Genomic DNA, 27,236 nt, shown 5'->3' on the forward strand with positions numbered 1-27,236 from the left:
GTACTTTGATAGTCTATTTCAGTAACAAAACTGAAACCATCTAAACTCGCAAAACTAAACTGGCACCTAGTTAAAGTAGCAACAAAGCCAGTCCATGGATAACACATTCTAAATAGCAACTCACAGAAGAGGGCTCACGCCACCTCCCATCTTCTAGAAAAGCACAAACAAACAGTGTGTATTAATATACACGTTATAAATACTTGATAACAGAATCTAAATTACGTACAGGTTGTTGGTGAATGACATATTTAACGAATAAAAATCAAAAGTGGCTCAGTGGTAAGTCTAAGGGCTCACATCGCTAAAATCCAGATTTTGATATTCGTGGTGGGCACTACACAGAGAGCCCAGTGTGCAGTTTCGTGCTTACAAATAAATAACGAGACAATTGCTAATATTTGATGCATCAATTACTATTACCAAAAATAGATATTGAAACGTTTAATTCAAAAGAAATGTGATATTTATTAGTATATTACATCACATCCCTACAATCAGTGATGTCTACAATGTCACATCCCTACAATGTTGAGCATTCGACATTTATTTTAATTATGTGTTTTTTTTTAATACGGAAAAATATCGCTATGAAATAAATGACCTGTTATGAGTTAAACCTACTTTGCTAATATATGTTAAGCCTAGTTTCCGTTTGTTACTGTACTAGCAAACAGTGGCTCAGGCTTACTTTTTGGATTACTGATACAGTTGAATAAACCTGTGTTTTTGCTTATTGGTACAACTGTTTAAACACATGTTTTATGTTTGATAACAAAGTGAGTTAAGCGTAGTCTGTTATCCTTATGCAGTGAGTTAAACTAACGCTTTATGCTTGCTAATAGAGTAAGTTAAGCCTTGTATTTTGTTTGCTAATACAATGACTTAAATCTGCTTCATGGATGATAACAGTTTAAATTGTCTGAATTCATACAAACGTTTTTCAAAACATGTAAAAAACATATGATGTCAGGATTATTTCAAAGAAAAACGTGAGTAACAAAAATATTTATTTTCAGTTACAAGTTATATTTGATCCACCACCATGGTATTGCAAAAACGAAGAAAAAAGTTTTAACCTTAAGATTTATATAGTGAACCATAAAACCCTACAATCTTAATACTTTTCTGTTATCAAAAATTGTTATATAAAAAATTTAAAAGATGTTCGTTACAAATAGGAGAGTAAATAGATGAATATAAAAACCTTGTTCATTGCTTTTAGTTGATTAGTTCCAAACATTTTATCTGGAAACCCGAACAGTCACTTACTGTTACGAATTTCAGATTATTCGGTGGTGTTGAACAAACAACAACAATAACCACTAGATGTTATAGCTATATAATACTACCATATACAGATACTCCTTGCAGTAATGAAGTTATTTGATTTTCTTTATCTCCATGATTCTTTCTTCTGGACAGAGAATTTCATTATTTATTAAACCAGACGTGGGTGGGTCCTGGGCGTGTCAGAGCAAAATAGAAGGGCTGTCATAGTTTCTATGGTTGTCTCTGAAAACTGCTTTGAAATAAGATGAAGGCTTGATGTGTTAACAGTATTGTACGAAGACAGATCTCTTGATGTGTTAACAGAACAGCATTGGATAAGGACAGATCTCTTGATATGTTGACAGAAAAGTAACGGATTAGGGCAGATCTAATGTGTTAACAGAAAAGTAACGGATAAGTGCACAAGATTGAGAGTAAGTACAAACTAATCTTGAGAACTTCCGTTTTAAGAAGGGCTTTTTTGTGATACGTCATGAAATATGTTAGGTTTTTACAACAAGACAGTCATATTGAGGTTATAGTTAATGGTGTTCTTGTACGATGACCGCAAATTGTTCTTTTAAACAAAGGTCACGTTAAAGGTTAAGATATTTTTCACCACAGTGTCATGAACTACGTCTGAATCGTATTTCGTTTTGTTATAATGCTTTTCTTCGTCGCCGTCAGGATATACACACGTATTCTTCTTTTCAAGATTTGGACGAGATATACTTCATATATAAATTACAATAAATGATTCGGATTAGAACGTTATTTTTTCCCAGAAGTTGCTAAGCAACCGCATGTATCGACAATACGAGGTCTTACGTCAGTGAAAACCAACAACAACAGATACAGCTAGATGGTGCTTTACATGTAACTTATATTAAACACTATCGATTAGATGATTCACTATGTAGTTATAAATCACGTGCTTCACAAAAAAATGATTTTCTTCTCTCTACACACCAACACAATTACCGACGACATCAGACATCCGTTTGGCTGCTTTTCTTATACAGTATTTCTTCAGTTCTTACTTTTGTCTCGGGAGTTGACGTAGATTTCCAGATTTCTTCCACTTCAAGTAGGTCTAGCGGAATCTGCAAGAAACAATGCAGAGGAAATGGCTAATAAAGAATCCAAAAGGTAAAACGTTCAGTTGACCATACGAAAAACAAAAGTGTAAAAACGATCCTCCAAATAAGGTAAACAGACATAAAAACAACGTATCGGAAAGAGATAGGGGATCCTTCAGTTAACATTCGGAAATTAACCCCTCATGCCACGCCCGGAAAACCTTAATGATACATGCTAGGTTTCCGTTACAATCAGTCCAGTTTTTCGTTTATATGCTCAAATACACACACAGAGAGATAAACTTTTATCAAATGACGGTTACAATATACACAAATTATTAAATGATCTGGACCTACCTCTACAGTCGGGGGAACTTTCTCAAATGTATGATCAGGATTGGGTGCCATCTGAAAAGTTGGACAGCGTGATGTTTGGCCAGGGAAGGGGTGGAAACAGAACATTCCACAAAGAATACCTTTGAACACCAGAGTTGTCAGAATCCTGCAAGATTTTAATATATATGCTCACACACATTCTACACATATGAAACTCCGTTACACTTAACTTCTTGTAACTGAATGTATATATATATTTTTTTTCTCAAAATCAGAAAGAAAAAGGTTAATATATTATATCGTGAGAAACATCAACTCAGTTCATTGGTATAATTTTCTAGTCTTAAAAATCATCTCCTAAGTAAGTACTCCCAAACCCATACATCAATCGAAGAACCTCTGCCCTAGGTCAGTTTATGTCACAAGGTCATCGAAAGGTCAATTTCGTTTCCAAGGACAGCCAGTATCTTTGAAATGCTTTGCTTGGACGAATTAATGGAAACATTAATTACATTAATTAAACATTTGTGGATTTTATAGAAAGATTGTTAACCTACAGATGACCTGAGAAGGTCGAAATGTTATTCTGTAATTTATTTTAAAGGTTTAATACACATATCAACCGTCTTGAGAATACATTTTTTACTTCAAGTGGGTTTCTTGTCAATAGTTTTCAAAGTAAAACTAAAAATAATCACCCGACATAAATATACGTATTAAATGAGATTTAATAATAAAGTCATTACACATTAGTAAACAATAACTTAAATAGTAGTAACGTCACCCACGTAAATACACATTCTGGTATATATAGGTTTGTCTTCACTAGCCGTCCCTAATTTAACATCGTAAGACTAGAAAGTAACTAGTCGTTACCACCCATCACTAACACTTGGGCTACTCTTTTATTAACGAATAGTGGGATTGACCGTCACATTATAACGCCCACACGGCTGAAGGGGCGCCACTGTTTGATGTGACGTGGATTCAAACTCGCGACCCTCAGATTACGAGTCTAGAGTCCTAACTACCTGGCCATGCCGGGCCAACCATACAGAAACAGAAGACAATGTGTTACATAGAAATTCTGTGACCCTCAGATTACGAGTCGAGAGTCCAAACTACCTGGCCATGCTAGGCCTAAATCGTTATTGATTTATATTTTCCTCGTTGCAAAATTTTATTATGCATTCTATGTGTCGTTTTTTATTTTGTTATTGGCGCAAAGCTACACAAAGGTTTTCAATTTTTCCATTGCAGGATCGAACCTGGAATGTTTGCGTAGTAAGATCTATCGCTGACCCTCTAGGAGGATTCTACAGGGCATGTACGTTTCTTTGATTTGTATTTTCTTGTATAAAAAATTACAAATGTAAAATGTGACGACATAAAGGCTGCAGTTTTGGAATATAACGTTTTTCAAGAACTTTCTAGAAACTACGTCACAGACACATGTTCCCTACATGTTACCGTTAAAATGTTGAAAATGGTTCAAGATTACTTTAACTTGTATCAGATAAATTTATTCTAGCAATCAACGACATGATCTCGTGAACATAAAAGTTGAGACACGAAAATGCAGTTTTTTGTTTTGTTTTCCTTCTGGAACGACAGTAATAAGTGAGGCCTAGGGAGTTTATTATGGTTCAGAAACTTTCCCCTTGTTATTGCCACCATTATACGAAATCGTGCTTCGTGTGGTACGACGGTTAACTATATTCAACACTTCAGGCACCGTTAAAAACAATGACATTATTACAAAAAGACATACACCAACAAGCTCGTGCTTAATGAAGCACGTGACATTTCTGAACTCTCTCCATTTTACGCCTCATTTCGCTTTCATTTTATAAATTTGGTAGTTTTCAGTTAACTTATGTGTCTACTTTAACCTGATTTTGGAACATTTACCACAGTTTTCGACAAAACGATTTAAAACTTTGATCCCCCCCCCTAAGAATACAAACGAAGAACTATTTTGTAAAGAATTGTGATGAATCCCCTCGGTGGACTCAGCAAATAACCCGATGTAGCTTTGCTAAAAGAAAACACACACACATACACATCATTCGCAAGAACGAATAATCAGGAAAACACTGAGGTTACATCACAGTTGACCGAACCACTTCACATGAAAATTGGTACACATATTAAATATTTCGTGACAATAACTAAATTCATGCTCTGGAAATGTGAATCTTCACTGAGCAGCTCCCAGAGGCGATGCTCGTGGTAACATGAAAATTGGAATGGTTCAAAACAGATACACAGGACACACTTTCGATTTCTTTCTACTGGGTATCATTAACGGTGGGTTAAGATTTGTTTTGATTGTTTGGTTTTGAATTTAGCGCAAAGCTACATGAGGGCTATCTTCACTAATCATCCCTAATATAACAGTGAAAGACTAGAGGGGAGGCAGCTAGTCTTCACCACCCACCGCCAACTCTTCAGTTTCTCTTTTATCGACGAATAGTGGGATTGGCCACAATTATAACGACCCCACGGCTGAAAGGGCAGACATGTTTGGTGTTACAGGGATTCGAACCCGCGACCCCAGATTACGAGTCGAACACCCTGACCACCTGGCCATATCGGGGTTGATGGTTAGGGATTTTCAGGATTGGCTGCTCAGGTTTATTTCGAAATAGGCAAGAAAGAATGCATAGTCACTTTAACCAAGGGGAGTACCGTTTATCGTGAAAGTTCTCACTTAATGTACCAACATTAGCCTAACTTAGACCCCTCCCTGTTGGCTTTTATTTAATCACTTTTTTTTAAATTTTAACTTGTAACTATTTTCAATTATTTTCTTCGTCCTTATACGTTTTCATTGTTTCTCATTTCCTACAAACAATTATTTCATGGTCAGTAAGCGAAAAGTCCGAGGTTCCATTCCCTGCGGCGTACAGAGCGCTGTTAGCCGTACGCTAAAAGAATATCTCTTTCTAAAAAAATATTACATTCACGACGTATTGATTGTTTTGTTTAAGTTGGAAACAGCAGAATAACAATACAACACCCTTGGTATTACTATACAACACCCACCTTGGTGACACAGGTTAATACATTACTATACAACACCCTTCTTGGTTACACAGGTTAATTCACTACTATACAACACCCACCTTGGTGACACAGGTTAATATACTACTATACAACAACCACCTTGGTGAAACAGTTTAATCCACTACTACACAACACCCTCTTGGTGAAACATGTTAATCCACTACTATACAACAACCATCTTGGTGAAACAGGTTTAATCCAATACTATACAACACCCACCTTGGTGACACAGGTTAATATACTACTATACAACAACCACCTTGGTGAAACAGGTTAATCCACTACTATATAACACTCCATTGGTGACACAGGTTTAATCCACTACTACACAACACCCACCTTGGTGAAACAGGTTAATCCACTACTATACAACAACCATCTTGGTGAAACAGGTTAATCCACTACTATACAACACTCCATTGGTGGCACAGGTTTAATCCACTACTACACAACACCCTCTTGGTGAAACAGGTTAATCCACTACTATACAACAACCACCTTGGTGAAACAGGTTAATCCACTACTATACAACACCCCCTTGGTGACACAGGTTTAATCCACTACTAAACAACACCCACCTTGGTGACACAGGTTAATATACTACTATACAACAACCACCTTGGTGAAACAGGTTAATCCACTACTATACAACACTCCATTGGTGACACAGGTTTAATCCACTACTACACAACACCCTCTTGGTGAAACAGGTTAATCCACTACTATACAACAACCATCTTGGTGAAACAGGTTAATCCACCACTATACAACACCCACCTTGGTGAAACAGGTTAATCCACTACTACACAACACCCTCTTGGTGAAACAGGTTAATCCACTACTATACAACAACCATCTTGGTGAAACAGGTTAATCCACCACTATACAACACCCACCTTGGTGACACAGGTTAATATACTACTATACAACCACCACCTTGGTAAAACAGGTTAATCCACTACTATACAACACCCTTCTTGGTTACACAGGTTTAATCCACTACTATACAACACCCACCTTGGTGACACAGGTTAATATACTACTATACAACAACCATCTTAATGAAACAGGTTAATCCACTACTATACAACACTCCATTGGTGGCACAGGTTTAATCCACCACTATACAACACCCACCTTGGTGACACAGGTTAATATACTACTATACAACCACCACCTTGGTAAAACAGGTTAATCCACTACTATACAACAACCATCTTGGTAAAACAGGTTAATCCACTACTATACAACACCCTTCTTGGTTACACAGGTTTAATCCACTACTATACAACACCCACCTTGGTGACACAGGTTAATATACTACTAAACAACAACCATCTTGGTGAAACAGGTTAATCCACTACTATACAACATTCCATTGGTGACACAGGTTTAATCCACTACTACACAACACCCTCTTGGTGAAACAGGTTAATCCACTACTATACAACACCCCCTTGGTGAAACATGTTAATCCACCACTATACAACACCCACCTTGGTGACACAGGTTAATATACTACTATACAATCACCACCTTGGTAAAACAGGTTTAACTCACTACTAATACTGCTGTCCTACTCTGTTGATGATGTGTAAAGTTCAGTATACATTACTTAATTAAATAACATATTTAATGATACTCACTCCATATTTACTGTGTTAACTTTCCACGTATTTACATTATTACTCTAATCTTGTGGTAGGTAATACGATATTTTATTAACATCATTCGATATCTTACTTTGTTACCCTAATATTATATAGTATTTCATAATATTACCCTACTGGCATGCTATATCATATTTGTTTATCCATATATCTTGTTGTCTTATATCACGCCTTCTTGGTATTATTTATGTCATTATTTTAAGCTCATACAAGTGTATGTCGTCATATTTATCTAATTTTCTACCTTTACTTGTGTAACACAATTTGAATTATACTCTAAAATACCTTTGATCTATTTATAAGATTATTTAGACTCGTATGAAAAAATGTCTTCTTACTTTGTAAGATATTGACCAAATATAAACAGCTACTCAAAGTTCTACTCAGATTCACAACTTCTGCCTCCTGTTTTAACATGTTGAATTTGAAATGTTATTCAAACATTTATACATCTATTTCCTTGTATTATGAAATATAGATTTACGTGCATAGTTACGCATTATTTATCATAGTTCACATTATCTGCCTTTAATTTTGAAAACAAGTTATACCGTTATATATTATTAAGAACTAGTTTGTTATTTTCCAGTTTGACTTCAGGATATATAATTTTAACTGTCCAACATCTGAACTTTAAACCTTATGCCTTCTTTCACAATAAACGTACTTTGAATTAACACAAAGTTATGGTTAGGTTGGTACTTACATCAAAGCTACTAAACAGAACACATACAATTCCATTCCGTCGGCTAATTAGGCTAAAGAACGTTGCCACAAATGTTTTCCCTAAGGCTATAGCTTCCAAAAAACATAACCTTCTTAAAAAGTCCACATTCTGTTGATTTCTCTCCACTGAAACTGTTCTTTAACCAAATTAAAAAGTTTACTCAACTACTCCACTAATGACGAAATAACGGTTATAGTTTTTACGGACTATTGGAATTCAAATTTTCCACCTACCCAAGAAGCCATAACACTCGGTTGATTCAGGTAGGTGAGGCCGTTAAGGTGAGGCTCTTGAAGATAAGTTCTTAACAGCGTTCGTGTGAGACGTGTCGTCCAATTACCTTTATTTGTGTTTCTTGTTTTAATGGGGCTCTTCATGATCGCCACAGCCAGCAATAGGATAAGTTTCTAATTCAAACAACTTGAAAGAAGTTGGTTATCACTATTTAATAATACCGTCTAATTATCTAAAGCTAATTAGGTTTGAACGATATCAAGGGCTAGAATCGAACTTCACAGAAATACCATGAAATCATCGGTGTATTTTAATACAATGTACTTTATGTTTGTAGTGTGATAATAGAAACAAATCCGTTATTTAAATTACAATATATATATATATATATACTGGTTATTTAAAATCTAAAGTTTTTATATAACAACATATTGAAGTTTGAGAGTGTTTGAAATTAATCGTCTCATAACTGTATAGTTTTAAAAAAAAAGTTAATTACAGAAATAATAGCCACTAGGGAGACAACCTTCTCCTACTAGCGGGTTATTAAACTAATTTTGTCGTATCCGTAAAAATATCTGTTCACAAAATCGTTAATGTCTAGGTTCTCACAAACGCACAAAATCACGAGTCATCTTCTAATGTGATAATTATTAGAAATTTTTAATATTATTTTCAAATATCCGCTGTTCAAAATGTACAAGACGTGAAACTTACAACGTTCCGCAAAATTCTCCAAGTCATTCATTCTTATTACAGTCGCTGTTTCCCAGAGGGCGGTGTTGGTTGAATTTCTAAATAATTCTAGATCTGTGGTTCGGGATCCCTTAGAAGTTCGTAAGCATTCTTAAGAGGTACGAAATGACAACGAGTTTCCATGATTTGTAATATAGTTTTGGAAATAGAAATAATGAAATGTTCGATCAAATGGAAATTATGTTTTACTTTAAAATTTGCATTGATTGTAAGAACATATGGGTGAAAGTAAAGAAAGATATGTGATAATATGCCAGACACAACATGTCTGGCATATCCATTGCCGACGTGATATTTCGTTCTATACCAGTACACTCGATTCGCAATCTGTGTGTGGTTGGCTCAATTCTTGTCACCGAACTTATCACCATTTTAGCCGCGGGGGTGTTACCAGTTGTGATCAATCTCATTTCTTGTTGATAAAGAATGACCTAATACTTAGTAGTGGGTGGATTTCACTAGCTTTCTTCCCTCTAGGCTATTACTTCAAAATTAAGGAAGGCTTGCTTAAATAGCCGTCGAGTAAGTTTGTGCCAAATGTAACAAACAAGAAATATATATCAGGACTCGCCAAGCTGTCTGGGATACGACATATATAGTTGTGGTCTAGGTCATATTTATATCATGAACATTGATAAACAACCAGCGTCATAGTGTAAACTAGATTAAGTAAGTATCTTTGGTTTATTATAATAATGACTGTCAAATGTCAATGTTCGATTTGAGTAGTTACCTTCCGTCTATTCTAGCAGATGGGCCTTGAATAACTTCGCATGAAATTTAATATACAAACAAATTATCCAATGTTTTTTGAATGGCTACTTTGTAACAATACAAAATTCTAACTGACCTAAAGAAATTTTTATTCAGTTTATTATAACAGGTATTTCATTGTATAACTGTACGCGGTAACTTCAAACAAACAAGTTCAAATATTAGTGCTGCCATCTTACGGCAATTTTGAAATTTTTACAATATTATGTAGCTAAAATTGTTGGTGAAATATATATTTCTAAGCCGATGATCCACACATTTATCAGTTATACATGTTTAAACTGTACGTACGTTCTTGAACTACCTTTGAACGATTTTTAAACTACACAGACAACTACAGACAAAAATATCATACCACGTAGTTAGATAAATCTTCTATAGCACATAGAGATCACAACGATAGCTCAAACCCATAATTACAGAGAGGGTGTGATTTGTTTTTCGCGCAAAACTACACGAGGGCTACCTGTGCTAGCCCCCCCCCCTTAATTTAGCAGTGTAAGATTAAAGGGAAAGCAGCTACTCAACAACACTCACCGAACTCTTGGGCAACTCTTTTACCAACGAATAGTGGGATTGACTATCACATTATAACGATGTAGTATACGGTGTGAGTCAGACTGTGAGTCAAGTGCCCCACTAATCACTAGAACATATCAGGCCGGACGGCATGAGCGTTTAACACCATATTGTTTTCGTATCCGTGACTTTGTTGGTTACAAGTCCCAAGCGAAAAAAGTAAAAAGAAAACTATTAGTAATACAATTAGTTCACTAATTATCGTTGTGTCCCTCGTGCATGTTACGTAACAAATAATCGATTATTTTCTTTCGGTACCTTCTTTACATAGACTTTAGGAATAAGTAAAAATGTAACATTTATTCAGTATCATGGTGAGGGTGAACTTCATAAATATATTCCTTTTTTATTGTCATCATTTCACGCATGCGTATCCGTATATGACGTAATTAATTTCTGCTTTCCCTAGTTGTTTTCCTGGTATCAGTGAGGCTTTCCTCAAAGATAAACCACGTACATAGTTGCATACCACAAGGGGCATGTTCATCGGGTGAGGGAGGCAGACCCCATTCAAATGCTCTGTCCCCTCCACAACAGTCCTCACAGAATATATCACGATTTGGTTTTTTTTAAATGTTTAAATTCACTACAACTCTCATTGGTGTGAGTGTTAACTTTGCATTCTTCCCTACACTCACCCCCACCCTTTCACCAGTAAGCAGATTCGCTTTGATCTTACAGAATTATTGGATTAATAGATTCATTATTAGTTTAATTAGTAGATTACGCAAACAATGAACAGTAATAAAAGCTGGTCTGTGTAATAACTAATACGAAGATAAACAGTTTCTAATGTTAGTTGTGCATGGCTCTAAGTTTTCATGAATGACCTTCATTAAAGGTGCCTCGAAGCAATGATGAAGCAATTTTGTAACAGACCGTGTTTACATCACGACATTCCATTGTATACGTAGTTCAAACAGTGGTAAACGTACAGACTCTTACAGTAAAACTTGTAAATCAGAGCTGCAGGAGAAAAATTACTACACCCACACAGTTACTTCTAGTTCTCGTCGGTTTGCAAATCGGTTTCAGTACGCCTGTGCAAACTGGCGGATAGCTTCCTTGAAACCTCAGAAAAACTAGTCATTACCAGACGTCTCCCCCTTTCAACTTTCACATGTTGAACCTGTAGAAAGCCTTGCAAGGGGACCTTATTTACGCATAATATGTTCGTGCGTGTGTGTATTGTTTTACTCTCGTGAAACACAGATTGAAGTTAAGAAGGGGAGGAAAATAATAAAGGTAAGAAAATAACAACGTTTAAGTATTAGGAAACAAATAACTTCTATAAGCGGGAAGCATTCAGGATATATCTAACTTCTTCTTCTTTTTTTTATAGGGGCTCAGCTCCTTAATACCCGTCAGATGTAGCATAACCTCCTATCCGTAGAATTGTTTTCTGCCTCTGTTCTTTACGATATTTCAACAGATCCATTATTTAGGATTAGCTTAACTGTGTGTTTTGTAGTAGATAGCGTAAGGGGCTGCAGTTCGAAAGGTCTAAAGCTGGATATACCATTGAAAATGCTTTGGACTTTCAACCGTATATATAAAAGTGATAGGTGTAATAGTTAATCGTAGTAACGTAATTTTCCAATCATAAGGAGCACCGTGTATAAGCTGCACCTTCTACAAGTCAGCATTTCAAAACAAAACAACAACAGCAACAAGCGAACTCGTGTATAAACCGCGGCTGTAACACAGTTACCGGTAGGCTTACGTGGAAACATTTCACGTGTTTATTTGTTGTTAATAGTAGTTATTTCTTTCAAAAAAACAACGTTATAATAATATAAAATAATCAGAATTTTTCGTTTATTTTATCTTATTATTTCCCAACAATTTTTGTAACGATAATGGATGACAACAATATATGTCCATGCTTTATTCATTTAGTCAGATGTTCTAACTCATATAAGAACTTAGATGGAGGTGTTCGAAAGTATTTAAAACTTAACTTTGTCTCTAAAACGTGCTTCGCCTAAATTTAACTCTCCGAGTTCCGCGACTCCCTGATTGCGGGTTCCAATCCACGTCACGCCGAACATGTTCGCCCTTTCAACCGCGAGGGCGTTATAAAGTTACGGTCAATCCCACTGTGCGTTGGCAAAAGAGTAGTTCAAGAGTTGGCTATGGGTGGTGATGACTACCTTTGCCTCTAGTCTTATACTGCTAAATTAGGAACAGCTACTGAAGAGAGCTCTCGTGTAGTTTTGCGCGAAATTAAGAAAAAAAATCACTCTCCGAAAATTCATAAAAGTCACTCTTCAACAAAGATGTTTGTCATCATCCACGTCATTTTCTTCATGTGAGTCCTCGTTAGAGAAGACTTCATTCAAGAAACGTTTTGTGCAGTTTAACTGAAACGTTATCGATAGTATAAAATTTGTAGCGCTTCTTGAAAAAAACAAATTCGTGTACAAACCCTGGTTTTTAATTGGGAAGTTACGATATTCCCAAAATAGGCGGAGGGTGCTGGTGACTATTTTTCCCCTTTTCTGGTTTGTAGTTATAAATTAGGAGCGTCCATGCTTGAAACTTAAAAGTTTTTATCTGTTTAGTCTATGCAGTATAATGGTACCAAAATCGTGGGAAGGGGGACGGAGAATTAGTAGGGGGCACACAACTATGACTGTAGGAGCATACATATTATATCTAGGAGTACTAATTTAAAGGAGTAATTTAGTGACAAAATAAACATAGGAAAATTATACGTGTATAAATAAGTTATATTGCGGAGCTGGAGAGGACGGCGCAATAAAACAGGCATGAGGGGGCGCCACTTGGCATGCGGTACCAGCCATTCAAATTAAACACGTTTGAAGTCCTGCAACACCAGTGTTAATATTTCGTCAATGTTTATTCGTTTTTAACCAAGAAAACGATACCAGTAAGTTAGCAATTTTCGTGAAATCATACTTGATGGATTCAGAATAAATACGCCCCCTGTGGCACAGCAATATGCCTGAGTACATGGAACACTAGCAACCGGGTTTTGATACCTGTGGTGGGCAGAGTACAGATAGTTTATTGTATAGGTGTGTACTTAAAAACTGATAGAAATAAAATACGTCAGTCTGAAAATACTTCAGAATGCATAGTTGTATCGTTACTTTTGGTCGACCCTATATATATATATATATATATATATATATATATATGTGTGTGTGTGTGTGTGTGTGTGTGTGTGTGTGTGTGTGAGGATGTGTGTATATATTATACGTTCAGTGTCTACAGTATTATCTCTACTTATATATATAGATATTTAGTCCATGAAAGATTAGATGGTGGTATGTATAGAAGTAAAGGATACCCTCAATAAGTTGCACCATGCCTTGCTACCAAATGATTTAACAGGTTCAAGGTTCAGAATGTTCTGGAACTGTGAAACCTTGCTGTAATAGGTTTGTTTTTTGTTAAGCACAAAGCTACACATTTGGTTACCTGCGGCATGTCTATCACAGGGATCGAAACCCCGTATTCAGCGCTCTAAGTCTACTGTAATATGACTGTATTACTAAATATAACAAAAAACTCATATATTCTGGTCTTCTTTACATCAAGGGCACTATAACAGTTGATTCACATATGGAACGAAAGATTACGAGAATAGGCCTAACGTACAGAGAACGCTACATGCACGCTGGAATAATTTCTGTCGTGTGGATTTTCAAAGCCATTGAACAAAATTAAAACCTCTGTACTTGATAGAAACCACTTCAAACCATGAGGCGCTACACAACCCTCAGCACCCTTAGTTCTCATGACCTTTGAATGATACATTATTAAATATAATATGCCTAGATTAATTTAAGAAAGACAAGTGATCACACCACATTTCATCACGCAGTTAAAGGAGATCTATCATATTTAACAACACACATTTATGCTATATTCTGTGGATGGGCCAGTGATTAGCTTTACAAGACTGTGAATCCCAGGTTCGCTCCCTTTTGCTGTAAAAAAAATATACTTTACACTTCTGGACCGTGAGTATGCAATGGAAAAAAACAACGCAAAAAAACAGACATTAACATTATACTCCTGTTGTTCGATAAATAAAGAATACCCTGAGAATTGGCGGCTGGTACTGTTGTTTATCTACCTTCTCTTTAATCTAATAGTTCAAAATAAAGGTCGGTTATGGCTATACGCAAATATCTCTTACATATCCTTGTGCGAAACTTCTAGAATAAACAAACAAACTTTTCCAATAAGCAAATGAACGGTTCAAGAAATTTTTACAATTTTTGTCCAGAACGAATAGGTTAAGCACGTAGGAACGTTTATTCATTTACATATTTGGAATAAATTAGCCGTTTCTACTTAACATAGGTCCAGGCTAATTGATTCTTTATTAAGTGGAGCAGACATACGATTAGACATTACTGTAAGTCGTTAACATTTCGAACAGAACACTTCAACATATTCTTGTTATAAGAGTGTACTCAATAATGAAGCTAATGCACTGTTAACAATGATACATTGAATCAATGGTAACCTCTTATCGTATACGAAAGATTAGTATGTCGTTTATCATTGAAACATAGTTAAATACTGGTAAGTCACAATACTGGATGTTACATGTTATGTTCTAGCATTCTTTAATATAACGCTTTACGAACACTTTAATAACTGTATTTATTGTTATAAGGTAATAATATGTAGGGTTTTGTTTAATATAACGGTGGTACAAAATGTTTATATATTTTGTAAAAAATTATATATTTTTCTGAGGTAATCGTTGTACGCCATTACTTAATATAACTCAATACATATATTGTTCTGAGGTAACTGTTGTACTTGTAATTGTTTACTATAACGGTAGTACACACTGTTTAAATGTGTTATATTATTATGAGAGACTTACGTAGGGTATTGTTTACTATAACACACTGTTTAAGAAGGTGTTTTATGTTTTTCTCATGCTGGACATTAACACTGATGATAGTAACTGTGTTATCAAAAGTAATTGGCTGAAACTGACAATAAATATTTTACCTTTCATTGTTACAAACAACGTTAGATTATTTGTGTTTTTAGACTTAGTATATAACAATAACAGAAATGAGAACCGTGAGATTTATCTAGGAAGATTTCAACGTTGTCCAGGTATTTCAGGAACTATCACAGAACTAAGAACCCTAAGTTCTATTGAGGAATGGTTGACTGCTCTCCAGATGCTTCAGAATTTATCCCAGAATAGAAAACCCTAGTTTATATTCAGAATCGTTTGGAGGTTGTTTAGGTATTTCACGTACTATCGCAAAACTTGCATCTCTGTTCCATAATATTTTCTTCATTATAGTTATTCATCATCTTAGGCCTCTCTTATAAATAACTCTTATCTAAACATCATTTCAGGCCTATATTATAAATAACTCTTATCTAAACATCATTTCAGGCCTATCTTATAAATAACTCTTATCTAAACATCATTTCAGGCCTATCTTATAAATAACTCTTTATCTAAACATCATTTCAGGCCTATCTTATAAATAACTCTTATTTAAACATCATTTCGGGCCTATCTTATAAATAACTCTTATTTAAACATCATCTCAGGCCTATCTTATAAATAACTCTTATCTAAACATAATCTTAGGCCTATCCTATAGATAAATCTTACTTAAACATCATCTCAGAGCTATCCAATAGATAAATATTATCCAAACATCATCTCAGACCTATCCCATAGATAAATCTTATCTAAACATAATTTGATCTGGATATTTTCAGTGGTCTTCTATGGCCCGTGCTTTCTACAAATCTCCAATATATTCGATCATTGACACAAGACAATGATCAGTAGTTCGTTTTCTGTTAAGTCTGAAGCTGCACAATGAGCTAGATAAATTATTTCCATCACAGGAATCAAAACTTGATTTTTAGTGTTATAAGCCCACAGACTTACCACTGAGCCTCGGAGTGAAAAGGCGGTTAAAAGAATGTGTGTAACCATTGCAGTTGTTCAAAGCAATAACCTTGCAGACTGACCACGAAACTGGACAATTCTAAGGAATTTAGTTTTAAAAGGTGGGGTAGAAAAATAAATAATAATTATGTTTATTTTTTACTTGGGAACCTGCAACTATGCCCATTCATGCTGCTTTGCTACGCCAGTTATTGTTATATCTTAACATAGGTTTGCTCGATCAGTCTATGCTATTACATCTGTTGATAATTGCTTATTTCATGACTACAGAATTATTAGTCTATTGTGTGCCATGAAGTTGTGTTCCTGTGTGAAATACTTTTTATTTGGGTATTTTGTGAAGTTTTATTGCGTTTTTATAAGCAGATTACAAGCTAATGTTTGGGGTTCGATCCATGCATACGAACACGAAACAATCCCAGAGGCTAACTAGAAGGACGCTTAGCAGAAGCTTTGATCATATTTGGCTCTCAAACAAATACAGAAATGTGTCCACATGTCCGTTATTACCAGCGTATTACGGCTATTTTCAGCGGGACCAAGTTTCCTCAACATACGATCAATTTTGACTAATTTATAGCGGAAAAGTAGCGTACAAAATCGGTCTTCCATGTTAACAGATAGGGATTTTTTTCCTGACCTTGCTTTCGACCTTGACCCTCCAAATATTAATCACTCCTAAGTTGGGTCGTATTCGAAATGTACACCAACTTTCGTTCAAAAGAACTTAGCTGTTTTCGAGTAATCTCGCTTACAAACACACGCACACACACAGAGGAGTGAAAGTATAACCTCATTAAACCTTCAATGGTTGAGGTAACATAGTGGAGACAGACTTAATTGTCAGCGTTTGGTGCTGGTCTGGTTAATGTGGTGTTTTGTCTGGAGAAGCAAGTACAAAGATAATGTAGCTACCCTCACCTGTTTCGTCTCATTTGTTGGGTTTGAAACATTACCACGTTTTAATTGTCCTAATTTTAGACTTACCCATGCTTACGTTGAAGAATCACACGCACTACTGTTTTTAGTATTTCGAATCAGCTCTTTCGGTAAAAGCAACGGCATTTCTAGAATTTTTATAAGGGGTGGGGACACAGGATGGGGAAAAGAGGAAGCTTCTGGGGGGACAAAATTAAAAAAAAATATGTCAGTATTTGTTCGTTCGTTTTTTTTAAGTGAGGCACAAAACTACCCACATCAGGTATGGAAACTCGGTTTCTAGAGATGGAAGTCTGAAAACGTATTGCTGTGCCACTGAGGACATAATGTCAATGAGGGTCACAACGGAAAGAAATTTATAATCTCATAATACTATATCTTATATGAGTCTGCTGGGACACAGCTCTCCAATGGGGCATGTCCCCCACACCAATCCTTGGTAGTAGTTATAGTGATACCACTTTCAAAGCACAAAGTGTGTGTTTCTTGTGGATAATTTTTGTGGCCGGGAAGGTTTTTGTTTGTCTGTTTACGTCATCGTTTCACCGTAACATTTCAGAAATAATTATATTTCATTATCTTTATTTTATTGTGGGTTCCTTTGCTCCCTGACTGCCAGTCCGAAACGGCGTGGTGTTTCGCTAAATTGATTCGGAGCTTCTTGCGAGTTTTTCTCAGATTTTTTTCCCTCGAATACCTTGCAGTGTAAATGACACGTAAAAATTATGTTGCGAGCATATAAAAAGCCATTATTTTCGGATGGTAACTTTTTATCTGGCGTTAAATTGTCTCTTTCTTTTGATGTCATATATCGATCTTGATGCGTCACACACGCTCGTGCTAGCCCTGTCTCAGGTCGACAGAGAGTTATTGGAAAATGTCAGTTATATTGACTGTTTTGATATAACTGCAGTTTAGCTTCTAAGCCCATTTTTAATATCTGTCCAGGGTATAAGTCATATAAATGTTTGATATATTCATATCGTCTCTAAGTTCTTGGATAAAAATATAACCAAGAGGGAATCCTCAATAGCCGCGGCACGTCATATTCACTTAGGTAGGATTAGAGTAAATTAATCAATGATCCCTTTTTTCCCCTTTTTATTAGCTATATTTTTTGGCACCAAAATATCAAAGTGGGTCACTTTGTACACTTAATTCGATTTTATTACTCATCAGGATATCTACCAACCTATTCTCAAATTGAGATCAACACAACATAATGTTTAGGGACTACAAGAAACCTGTTAGCCTATCTTAGGTGTTCTATTCTCTAAAGCTAAACTGAACTATTAAATAAAAACATCTAAAGCCATATCTTATTGTACATTATCTATCAAGATTTCTTTTAAACTCATTCAAATGTAAGGCCACCACAAGATCCAAAGGCAAACAATTCTACAGTCCAACCACAAGATATGAAAAATAAAATTGTCTTAGCTGACAACGGCTTCTATCTTGCCTAAATATATATTTGTGTCCCCCTAGTTTTGTAATTCTTCTAGTAATATGAACATATTGATGCACCAACATTATCAATTCCCTTTAGAATTTTAAACACTTCAATCAATAAGATTCCCCTTAGTTCTCTTTTTTTTTCAGAAGAAAACAATCCTAAGGATCTTAACCTCACTTTATATGGCAACTCCTCAGTCCAGGCATCATTCTAGTAACCCTTCTCTGAACCTTTTATAACAATTCAATGTGTTTCCTGTGGTAAGGAACCCAAGACTTCAGTACTACAAATGTGAACTGTACAATGACATTATAACATCTTTAGACTTGTTTTTTTTAATTCCGCTCAAAGCTACTCGAGGGCTATCTGTGCTAGACGTCCCTAATTTAGTAGTGTAAGACTAGAGGGAAGGCAGTTAGTCATCACCACTCACCGCCAACTCTTGGGCTACTCTTTTACCAACGAATAGTGGGATTGACCGTACCATTATAACGCCCCCACGGCTGAAAGGGTGAGCATGTTTGGCGTGACGGGGATGCAAACCCGCGACCCTCAGATTACGAGTCGCTCGCATTAACACGCTTGGCCATGCCGGGCCATCTTTAGACTTACATTCAGTATTTTTGTAGATACAACCTAAAATTCTATTTGCTCAACTACTAGCATCAGCACACTGACTAGATGGTTTTAGAAACTGATTGACTATTACGTCAAGATCCTTTTCTTTCATAAAACCTGTTAAAGTTATTCCATCTAAATTATACTTATAATTCAAATTATGATAACCTGCATATATTATCTTGCATTTATTAGAATTAAAACTCATCTGTCATTATTTATCCAACTCACTAAATGATCCAAATCCTTTTGTAAATCAGTAGCATCCTTTTCACAGTCAGCAACACCCAAGACCTTAATATCAAGAGCAAATTTAAGTAATATATATTGACCATTTCTTCATCTGTGCCATTGATGTAAATAAAAAAGAGTAAAGGTCCAAAGGTTCAGCAATTACAACATTAATCTAGTATTAGTAAACTCCATTTATAACAACCCTTTGGTTCCTTCCATCAAGTGATTCTTATCTCCCACACCTACAGAGATAAGATTATTTATGAGTCTTTCATGTGGTGCCTTGTTATGTGTTTATAAAACTCCAAATACACCAAATCTACACCCTTACCCTCATCTACCTAAACAGTAACATTTTCAAGGAATGTCAAAATTTTCTCTTAGTGAAACTATGTTGACTATCTGATAAAACTCTAAACTTTGTTAAACGACTTTGTAAACTATCTTTTAATCAGACTCTCCAAAACTTTTCATACAACTGATGTAAGACTAATCGGCCTACAATTACTGAGACTACTTATATTACCTCCCTTGAAGATAGAAGTGACATTAGCTAATTTTCAATATGTCGGTGATTGTCTACTATTCAAGGACTTACAAAACATTGTGGCAAGTAGCTAACATATCCAGTCCTTGGCTTCTTTTTAAAAACCCAACGGGAAATATTTATCAGGCTCAGGATCATTATCATTCTTCAAACTTCGTTATTTTATTTTAACAAGCTTATAATTTGTGGGATTCTCTTGGTTAACTTTGTTTTCATCTATTAGTTGTCAAGATGAGGAATACAGCTTAAGTCATTATTAGTAAAAAACTGAAGAAAAAATAGAAATTAATAACTTAACCATTTTATAATCATCAGCTACAAACCTTCCTTTATTATCCCTAAAGGGTCTTATCCACATCCTAACCTTTTGTTTACCCTTAATGTAATTTAAAAAATCCTTACTGTTAATTTTATGTTTTCAGCCAAATTTCTTTCATACATCCTTTTGGATGTCCTAATTTCCTGTTTGACCTTTAGAGAGGATTAGAATAAATTTATATATGAGACCTTAGGCGTGGACAAATATGTCAGTCGATAAGGTTTGATCTCCTGAGTCCAAAATTTTAATTTTACTAGAAGAGGAAGAAACAGAAAGCTTCATGAGTTTCATTTTTTTCTTCTCTGATGTCACCAAAAAGTTAATTAATGTTGAACTAATAACGATGTATAGTTTTATTGAAAATAGAATTGCTTGCAGGAGAATATTATACTCAGTTTTGTCATTAGGGAGAGACAGAAAATAGTTGGCATATTATCAAACAGTAACTCTATTCCCACTGCCTGGCCCAACATGGCCAGGTGGTAAGTGCCTTCCCTCTAGTCTTTTACTGCTAAATTATGGCCCTCGTGCAGTTTTGCACGAAATTCAGACCAAACAAACCAGAAGACGTTTCTTCTCACTTCCCTCTAGAGACTCGGCAGTAAGTCTTACGCTAATAAACTTAAAAATTTTGGTCGATATGTGCGATAGTAACAAGAAAAATAATAGATTTTGTAATGTTTCATTCAGAAAACATAAAACAGTAAAAGTAATTAAATAATTTTTTGAAGATCATTTCATATATATTGGCTCAGAAAAGAGGTGGTATGGAAATTTCTTAAATAATATAGCAAGAGTGTAGTCATGAGATGACAGTAGAGGAGAGTTCCTGAACTCTCAACCCTTTATATATATATATATATACATATATATACACGTTCTCTAGATAACAACCCAATCAGATAAATATCATTAAAAATTATATGCACAGGTTGGTTGAATTTAAAATCTGTAAAATTATTCTTTCTTTTTTCTTAAAAAAAGACATTTAAAGAGCTGTAGCAACAGAAACGCTCATGCATAGAATACAAGTTACAACGATTGGTGTTTCTATATTATCACGATGGCACACACATTATCAGGTATGTGAGGTCATTTGTTGGCAAGTGTAGTAAAGTACTTATATTATAGTGTGTATACCACAACATTCTATTTACGTCGTATAGCAAATAAAGTATAGACCAAAACCATATATATGTATATGTATATGATCTTAAGATAGTGGAAAGTAAAATCAACTTACCAACATTACAAAAAACATTATATTTTAAAATTTCAGTTTTAACACGATGCCATATATTAATCCAACTAGGATTAAAATCAAACAAAAATGAACAATACAAGCTGACACTCCCAACAAGGACATTCTAAAGACGTAAACAATACAAGCTGACACTCCCAACAAGGACATTCTAAAGACGTAAACAATACAAGCTGACACTCCGAACAAGGACATTCTAAAGACGTAAATAATACAAGCCGACACTCCCAACAACGAAATTTTAGATGCGTAAACAATACAAACTGAAACTACCAATAAGGACTTTCTAAAGACGTAAATATTACAAACTGACACTCACAAAAAGATCGTTCTAACGACTAAAACAATACAAGCTGACACTCCCAACATGGACATTCTAAAGACGTAAACAATTTAAGCCGACACTCCCAACAAGGACATTCTAAATACGTAAAGATTACAAGATGACACTCACAAAAAGGACTTTCTAAAGACGTAAAGATTACAAGATGTCACTCACAAAAAGGACGTTCTAACGACGAAAACAATACAAGCCGACACATCCAACAAGGATATTTTAAAGACGTAAACAATACAAGCTGACATTCTTAACAAGGACTTTTTAAAGACATAAATATTACAAGCTTACACTCACAAAGAGAACGTTCTAGCGACGAAAACAATACAAGCTGATACACCCAACAAGGATATTATAAAGACTTAAACAATACAAGCTGACACACCCTACAAGGACATTCCAAAGACGTAAATAATACAAGCTGACACTCCCAAAAAGGACATTCCAAAGACGTAAATAATACAAGCTGACACTCCCAAAAAGGACATTCTAAAGACGTAAACAATAGAAGCTGACACTCCCAACAAGGACATTCTAAAGACATAAACAATACAAGCTGACACTCCCAATAAGGACATTCTAAATACGTAAACAATACAAGCTAAAACTGCCAACAAGGACTTTCTAAAGACGTAAACAACACAAGCGGACACTCCCGACAAGGACATTCTAAAGACGTAAACAATACAAGCTGACACTCCCAAAAAGGATATTCTTACGACATAAACAATAGAAGCTGACACTCTTAACAAGGACATTCTAAAGACATAAACAATACAAGCTGACACTCCCAATAAGGACATTCTTAAGACGTAAATATTACAAGCTGACACTCACAAAAAGGATATTCTTAAGACGTAAACAATACAAGCTGACACTCTTAACAAGGACATTCTAAAGATGTAAACAATACAAGCTGACACTCCCAAAAAGGACGTTCTTACGACATAAACAATAGAAGCCGACACATCCAACAAGGATATTTTAAAGACGTAAACAATACAAGCTGACATTCTTAACAAGGACTTTTTAAAGACATAAATATTACAAGCTTACACTCACAAAAAGAACGTTCTAAAGACGTTTGTTTTGTTTGTGTTTGAATTTCGCACAAAGCAACTCGAGGGCTATCTGTGCTAGCCGTCCCCAATTTAGCAGTGTAAGACTAGAGGGAAGGCAGCTAGTCATCACCACACACCTTGGGCTACTCTTTTATCAACGAATAGAGGGATTGATCGTAACATTATAACGCCCCCACGGCTGAAAGGGCGAGCATGTTTGGCGCGGCGAGGATGCGAACCCTCGACCCTCAGATTACGAGTCGCACGCCTTAACACGCTTGGCCATGTCGGGCCATCTCTAAAGACGTAAATAATACAAGCTGACATTCCCAACAAGAACAATATTAAGATTTAAGCAATACAAGCTGACACTCCCAACAAGGAATTTCTAAAGAAGTAAACAGTACAAGCTGACACTCACAAAAGGGACTTTCTAACGACGAAAACAATACAAGTAATTCACTGCCAACAACGGTTGGGTGTTCTTTCTTATGCTTACATACAATGAATTCTTTTCATGGCATGTCATGTGTGCTTTCTCTCTTTTCGTCAATCATCTTTCCGATCTGAATCGTGTTCATCCCAGATGTTATTTTTACACCCTGCTGTTGATCATTATGTAGTTCTTCATCTAAATACGCCCCTCTTTAATGCATCAATTGCAGTTTTTCTGGTTTTGGCCCACAGTTCTTTTAGCCTTGATTGGACTCATCTGTTCCTTTATGTTTACTATTGTCCAGTTAATTTTTCAGGTGTACTTCTTAGACTATTGAACCAAATGTAGGTGGTCCCTACTCTTCCACCCCAACCTGCTCATTCGGTCCAGTCAATGGTGCTCTATCTTCCCACCTATTTTTTGTAAGATGCTTGACTATATTTTCTGGTTTTTTCACGGATCAACTTCCATTAATAAAGCAAGAAAAATGAAATAGTTGACATTTAAAGTTGTAGAGATTTCATTCTATGAAATGAATGTTTATAAATTCAAATAACATGCTTTTAATTACATGATTTGTATAATTAGACAAGTCATTCATACGTCATGTTTGTGACATGGCAATGATATTTACATAAGACATCAGTGTCATCCAACTGAGTAGCAATAGATATAGAAATTAGAGAGCGAAAAGTGGGTGGTCAAACTCACAACATCTCTCATGTATATCACCCTTCACTGACTGCAGACAGTTGTGGGAAGGTGGCTGCTCTTCAAAGTAAAGAAGAAAAACAAACTAACTGAAAAATAAGAATAAGAAAAATAAGGTTCTGCCATCTGGGGTTAAGTTCAAAACGTATCTCTTGAAGTTAGCATTCCAGTCCTTATAATGGTAGAAAGGCACTAACTGGTAGCACATTAAACGAATTATACTAGTGTGAAGAGTACAGACCAGTTATCTAAATAAACTGCTATTGCACCCAACCATCACCCATTTATTAAGTCTACTGTGACTATTATGCTCTAAACAAGCCTTTATATACAGCAAGGTGTACATCCGCATAAAGTAGTGCTAAGTTCTTAAATGACTTTATTCATAACTGAAAATAGTTATTGGGAATTTTTAGTAAAATGTCTCTAATTTTTATTTATTTATAATTATATAGTACATTCTTATATTTGTTACAGAATAGTTCAATAATTGTATTTGAAGTTTCTTTAATGGAGGTTAAGACTGAGAGACGGTGCATCCCCATTACAATGTGGGCCCTACTTCTGCAATAATATACGAAACCAGAGGTATATTCTATATTCCACATTATAGCTAGTACCCTGGGATGATTTTAATTAGTTTTTTGTTTATTATTTTAAATTTTTGTTTTGTTTAAACTTGTTTTTTGGTTATAACAAACTAATATAATTAGTCAGAGGTTTGGATTTGCTGTTTATAACGTTTTAACGCAGTCCATCCCTTTGACTTTGTTTACTTAACTTTATCAGAATTAATTTTCTCTAATATATACATACTAGAAATATGAATATATAAGAGAAAGAACAAATATAGGTTTCAAAACCGCTGACCTTCTGTAGGAATGAATGAAATCACGTCATATGTGGTGTTATGAAAACTGGACATGTGTTTAAATAAACTGTGGTGGTGATGTTACTATTTTCACATCTTATTTCATTCTGTGTTAGTATGTTATTAAAATATTATTTCGAATATGACAAATAAATAAATAATAAGTAAATAATTCCTATTGTAGAGGTGATTTAAAAATGAGTTCCATACCTTATGGCCGAAGGTGTGTTATAAGAGTAGTGTGTCAAATCTCACCATTCAACCTATAGATTAGAGTAGCCTAAGAACAGGCGGTGTGTGTTGTTTATCAGCTGCCTTCCAACTTATGTATCAGTTAATTATTATGGAAGGGTAGGGTAGATAATCGTTACGTATCTTTACACCGGTGTATCAAATAAAAATCTAAATTGTAATTATAGTTAATTCGAAAACAGTAATTTTACATACAACAGTTCAGTAAATCTAGTCACTATATCTATTTAGATGTTTGTAACTTACTTTACGGAATATATATCAGATTTCCAGTGGCACGAATCTGTTCTTTGATAAGGTCGTGTTTCGGAAGACTCGATTCGCCTATGTATGTGACTGAACACTGTGTACACGTATGTTTATAGAGAGTGTTTTAAGGTGCGCAGGACTTCTCTAAGACATTCGTTCTTAAAAAACACTTTTTCTATTTATACGTATTGTTGTAATTGAAGGCGGAACGAGTAAGTACATCCTTCTGTTTCCTGTCAGGTTTTCTTATCATTTTAATGTTTAAAGTAGATCTTGTAATCACTTGACGAAGGAGATCAGTTAAATCCATATAAAGTTGAAGTCGTCTAGTGGGATCTGGGTTCTTAGTGAGTTATGGATTTTTAACTAAAACCCGGGGTTCGATTCCACAGATTAAACTCACTAACAAGACCAATTAAGCTAAACGGAAAAACAAATACAAAATTACTTATCATATATTTTTTTCTCCTATTTTACAGTGTGTGTATTAGGTTTATATCAGGTTCTATAGCATCACTAATGTCAAAATTATTAAATATAGACAACAACTCTTACGGTAATAATAACTCCAGTGTTCATAAAAAGAAGTGGATAGAAAACTATAAATATTTCTTGGACTAAGTGTGAAAAAACATCAGACACAGTTACTAACACAGTTCTAGCTCTTAGTGATTTAAGGAAAACCCTTTTCGGATATCCTGTTTAATACAACTATAAAACCATTGATAGAAGATTTACATCTTCAGTGTATAAGAAAACAGTTCTGTGTTATTAACCATTTAACAATGTACAACACTGTGAAGATATTAAGTATTTTGTCTTTCTTCGTGTTGACCCAATCTGATGTCCATCATCACACAACTTGTAATACTGTTGGGCCACTGAAATGAATAGTGGACTTCGTTACAGAATTAGTAGATCTGGCTAGAGAGAGGATTTCTACTTTAGAAGGTAATATATTTTACTTGAAGTATTTTAGTTTACGGAAAACTTGAACATCGATTTAATAAATATCTAAAAATAACTTTTGTCAAGTTAGAGTGTTAAACCTAAATGTTATAATGATAATGTTTGTTGCACTGTATGTTAGCTCTTTTCCGTTTTCACATTGAAATTTTTATCCGTTACTTTTCAGATGTGTTTTCTACAACAACACCAGAACGAACATTTCCATCGCTTGTTAATGACAAACAAAACCGATCCGTTCAAGAATCTCTTTGTGTGACACAGACTACGGAACAAAAGCCACCTCTACCAGAAGACTGTGCCAGTATCTATAAACAAAAACTAAACCGAACCAGTGGTGTCTACAAGATTCAGCCACGGTTCATGAACCAGTCGATCTTTGTATACTGTGATATGGAGACATCAGGAGGAAGGTGGACGGTAGATGAACTAAACTTTGTATAAAATTATGTTATTAAATACCTGGTTATTTCAAATAAATCGAGAACAAATATGAAATTCCTGACTAAAACAATCTTATTTAGTTTCCTAATATAATAAGACGA

General features: G+C 35.1%; 1 protein-coding gene and 1 long non-coding RNA gene across 6 annotated transcripts in view; one reads left to right on the forward strand and one right to left on the reverse strand.

The window, feature by feature from the left end:
* Positions 1 to 991: 991 nt before the first annotated feature.
* On the reverse strand, positions 992 to 8,436 carry LOC143237984 (uncharacterized). The gene is made up of 3 exons (XR_013020366.1): positions 8,133 to 8,436; positions 2,709 to 2,853; positions 992 to 2,375 (listed from the first exon to the last, which is right to left on the reverse strand). It is a non-coding gene; the product is annotated as an uncharacterized LOC143237984 (long non-coding RNA).
* Positions 8,437 to 9,623: 1,187 nt separating this feature from the next.
* LOC143236883 (techylectin-5B-like) overlaps positions 9,624 to 27,236 on the forward strand; it is a 263,403-nt gene continuing 245,790 nt past the window's right edge. For 2 of the 5 annotated variants that reach the window (XM_076475534.1, XM_076475535.1), the window contains exons 1-3: positions 9,624 to 9,812; positions 26,620 to 26,676; positions 26,861 to 27,111. In XM_076475534.1, the coding sequence (XP_076331649.1) occupies position 9,812; positions 26,620 to 26,676; positions 26,861 to 27,111 (309 nt within the window). In that variant the 5' untranslated portion in view covers positions 9,624 to 9,811. Of the gene's footprint in view, positions 9,813 to 11,359; positions 11,742 to 11,768; positions 12,210 to 26,619; positions 26,677 to 26,860; positions 27,112 to 27,236 lie in introns of those variants that run through there. The other 3 variants (XM_076475536.1, XM_076475537.1, XM_076475538.1) reach the window with 3 other exon arrangements.

The sequence above is a fragment of the Tachypleus tridentatus genome, chromosome 13 (assembly GCF_004210375.1).
Source record: "Tachypleus tridentatus isolate NWPU-2018 chromosome 13, ASM421037v1, whole genome shotgun sequence".
In the NCBI taxonomy this organism is placed as follows: domain Eukaryota; kingdom Metazoa; phylum Arthropoda; class Merostomata; order Xiphosura; family Limulidae; genus Tachypleus; species Tachypleus tridentatus.